At 47.9% G+C, this 3,903-nt stretch overlaps 1 protein-coding gene across 1 annotated transcript in view; it reads left to right on the top strand.

Annotated features, from left to right (window-relative positions):
* ACADVL (acyl-CoA dehydrogenase very long chain) overlaps positions 1-3,388 on the top strand; it is a 26,947-nt gene extending 23,559 nt beyond the window's left edge. The window contains exons 19-20 of the mRNA XM_070954669.1: positions 1-4; positions 2,605-3,388. The exon at positions 1-4 is cut by the window's left edge and continues 72 nt beyond it. Of these exons, the coding sequence (XP_070810770.1) occupies positions 1-4; positions 2,605-2,742 (142 nt within the window). The 3' untranslated portion in view covers positions 2,743-3,388. The remainder of the gene's footprint in view (positions 5-2,604) is intronic.
* The last annotated feature ends 515 nt before the right edge of the window (positions 3,389-3,903 follow it).

Here is a 3,903-nt window from a genome sequence, read left to right as displayed (position 1 = left end):
GGAGGTAGGCCTTCTTTGGGTGGGTGGGGGTGGATGGGGAGGGGGGGGGTGTTCAGTATCTGTGGAGGGCTGCCCCTGGCCAGGACTTAGCCTGATGGGGGTGGAGGGAAGGAGGGAGGGAGAGATGTGGAGGTGGGCAGGAAGGTACGTGAGTCACAGATTCACCCCAAGTGTCCAGCAGTCTTAAGATAAAGGAGGGAGGCAGGAAGGAGAGAAAGAGAGAGAGATCGAAAAGGGAAGGAAGATGGGAAAAAGGAGAGAGAGAGAGAGAGAGAGAGGAAGAAAAAATAAAGAAACAAAGAGGAAGGAAGGAAGGGAGAGACAGAGAAAGAAAGGAAGGAAGGGAGAGACAAAGAAAAAAGAAAAAAGAAAGGAAGGGAGAGATAGATAGAAAGAAAGGGAGAGAGAAAGAAAGGAAGGAAGGGAGAGACAAAAAGAAAAGAAAAAAGAAAGGAAGGGAGAGAGAGATAGGTAGAAAGAAAGGGAGAGAGAGAGAAAGGAAGGGAGAGACAGAAAAAGAAAAGAAAAAAAGGAAGGGAGAGAGAGATAGGTAGAAAGAAAGGGAGAGAGAGAAAGGAAGGGAGAGACAAAAAGAAAAGAAAAAAGAAAGGAAGGGAGAGATAGGTAGAAAGAAAGGGAGAGAGAGAGAGAGAGAGAGAGAGAGAGAGAGAGAGGAAGAAAGACGGAAGAAAAGAAAAAGAACAAAGGGAGGAAGTAAAGAAAAAAGAGGGAGGGAAAGAAAGGAAGAAAGGAAAGTAATGAAGGGAGGAGGAAGAAAAACGAAAGGAAAAAGGGAGGAAGAAAAAGTGAAAGAAAAAAGGAAAAGAAAGAAGGGAAGGAAAGTAATGAAGGGAGGGAAAGAGGAAGGAGAGGGAAGAAAGGAAGAGAGGGAGGAAAAGCAAGGAAGGAAGAAAAAAAAATTAAGGATGGGAGAAAGCCAGAAAAAGAAGGAAAGGAAAGAGAGAAGGGAAGGAAGGAGAAATAAAGATGGAGGTGTCGATAAAGAGACAGATAGCTAAAGGAAGAAGAAAAAAGAGGACGGAAAGAAAAAAAAGGAGAGGAGAGGGAGGAAAGAAAGAAAGAAACAAGGAAGGGAGTTTGGCAGGGTTTTTTTTTTTTAATTATTAAGAAAAGCAGGGATGGTTTCCAGTGGAACTCACCCCCACCCCCCAAAAGAAACGGTGAGAACCCCCCTTGTGTCGCTTACCTGAAGGGGGACATCCTCCAGGGAGGAGGCGGTCCCAGTTCTCCCGGGCGCTGTTAAAATCCTCTTTATTACCCAGAGCTCAATTCCGACGGCGTCCGCGGAGGCAGCCCAGGTAATCGGGTTAGCCCCGCCGCCAGAGAGGATGGGGGGGGCTTTCTCATCCAGTTCTCAATTTAACAAATGGAAAAACAAGATAATAGATAAATAATTGGCACGAAATAATTTATCGGTCCTTTGCAAAACCGATAAATTACGAGCGGAGGGGGAGCTTCACGTAATTAGAAAACGTAGCTAAATAGGACAGCCTTTAGGGGCAGGTGGGCGGCCACCCGAAGGTCGCTACTACCGGTTTGCCCGAAGGTGGGCTGAATCCCACCTCTGATTTACAAGCGGAAGGCTAGCAGCGGTGCCCGCGGAAATTGTGCGAGTTTCCCACGCCGCAGGGCTCTCCTAAGTTGGCAAACTTTTTGTGGACTTCAACTCCCAGAATCCCCCCCCCCATTCAACCATGCCTGTGGGTTTTTCCCTTCCTCCCTAGAGTAGAGAGTTTGCAGAGGAATATGCTCACACAAACGTGTTTTAGAGAGTTTATTAAGTATATCCACGAGAACTCACTTGGCAAGAGAAGTTCAGAGTTTCCCAAGGCACGACGTCCAGCAGGAAGCACAAACAAACACACAGCCATACACCAAACACGTTCCCATGTTTCCCGTGTATCACGGCAGGCAACGCCTCCCTCTGCCTGCCGTGATAAATAGCTTTCCGGTGCGACCCGTGAAGACTGGTGAGGCCCTTTCCAAAGTAATCTGGCAGATCTCCTTTGCTCTTGTCTTTTCTCTGCCCTGTGTGCTCTCGGATCCAATACAGAAAGCAGTTCCTCCTCTTCACTGACCTGCAAACTGTCCCCAGCTGAAGTCCCCTCTTCCCCCCCATAAATCTCGTTCGGCTGGCAGTTCAACGTCATTAATTAAGCCAGTTCATGATATGCCAGGAATGAGCTCACCATCCTTCCTCGAGCCGGCCTAAGAATCGGAGGAGGGAGACATCACAAGGAAGGGATTACAAGAGAGTAAGCAGACATAGAGTTTGAAGGCCACAAGTCTTAAGAATGAGCTTATCCTTCCCTCGACCCGGCCTCCGAGAGAGTCGTCGTCCAAGGGAGACATTGCAAGAAAGGGATTAAAAGAGAGTAAGCAGACATAGAGTTTGAAGTCTACGAGTCTTAAGATTTGGACATGCGTGCGCATAGACCATGGTGTTTGTCAACTCTACGACTTTGGAACCCTCTTCTTCTCGTTCTCTTTTCTCCTACCCTCAAAGTTCTTGGTGTTTGTGTGTGTTTGTATGTTTTGACTAGGGGGGGCAGCTTCTCATCTTCCCTTTCTCTCTTTCCTCAGGCCTACAAGCGTGTCACTCAGAACTTGACCACTCTTTCGTCCAGCACCACCCAACAAATCTTCAAGAATTTTCGGGTCATCTCCAAAGCCATGGTGGAGAAGGGAGGAGTGGTCTCTCCTTACCCCCTGGGTTTCTGAGACCCTCCCCCTCCTCCTCAGCTCTCAGCTTCGTTCCTTCCTGGGTGCAACGGGGGGTGCTGCAGCTTTTTAGGGTGGGGCATTCGAGTCACATCCCCTCCCCACCGGGAGACCAGATGTCATTTTTTGGGGGAAACTGCACTCCGAACGTCCGCAGGTAGTCCTCGACTTAACGACCACAATTGCAACCGGAATTTCCACGGCTAAGCAAGGCAGTTGTTAATTGAGTCGCCCCCAATTTTGCAAGGTTTTTTTTTTTTTTTTTGGCATGGTTATGATCCACCGCCGTCGTTAAGCGAATCCACCTTCCCCACCGGAATTGGCTTGTCGGAATCCAGCTGGGAAGGCCGCCAGTGGGGATCCCGGGATCCTTGCGACCGTCGTAAATACGAGCTCGTTGCCAAGGGCCCGGATTTCATGATCACGTGACTTGAGGACGTTGGCTACTTATGCCATAAGTATAAGAGCTGCTTTAAGTCATTTTTTTTTTCCAGTGATGTTGTAACTTTGAACGGTCACTAAACAAGCGGTTGTAAATCGAGAACTGCCTGTACTTGCAAATTCAGCCGTCCTCCTCGTTTTGCCCGTTCCTGTAGTTGCGCCTTCCCTTCTGGGAATTTGCTATTAAATGTTTTTAATCCAATAATCTGGAGAGAACGCGGAGTATTATTGATGGGCGTGGGCGGGAGGATGAAAGCACCAGGAATGGATGCCGCGTAACGCCGGGAATTTTCACATTATTTCCAGATGATCCGGCAGATTGGAAAGGTAAAAGCTGCACCTGGTGAAGGCAGCTGTCTTGAGTTGCAAAATATTTTTAAAGGAGGGGGGTGGGAGAAAGAAGAAGGGGATTCTCAGCCCGTAGACAGCGGCGAAGAACACATGGAACTCTCTGGAAAGTCGCGGCGAAGTTACAAATTTGGGTCGGTCGGTCGCACAATCTGCCTGAGATTGGATTTTGCATTTTTGTCCATCCGGGGAGGCCTTCCAAGGACCTGAGATCGTTTAATGATAGTAAAGGTATCATGTACGCAGTTCCAAGGAAAACAATTTGCAATTGACTGACAGATTTTTGTCAATGTCCTTTCCAAGTCAAACTGTCTTTTGCAATTGACTGGCAGTGATTTTTCCAAGTAAAATTGACTTTTGCAATTGACTGAC

Source organism: Pituophis catenifer, unplaced genomic scaffold (assembly GCF_029215685.1).
Source record: "Pituophis catenifer annectens isolate HBS135680 unplaced genomic scaffold, rPitCat1.0.hap2 SCAF_15, whole genome shotgun sequence".
Taxonomy (NCBI): domain Eukaryota; kingdom Metazoa; phylum Chordata; class Lepidosauria; order Squamata; family Colubridae; genus Pituophis; species Pituophis catenifer.
The sequence above is the reverse complement of the archived record's forward strand: the minus strand, read 5'-3'. Positions and strand labels throughout refer to the sequence as shown.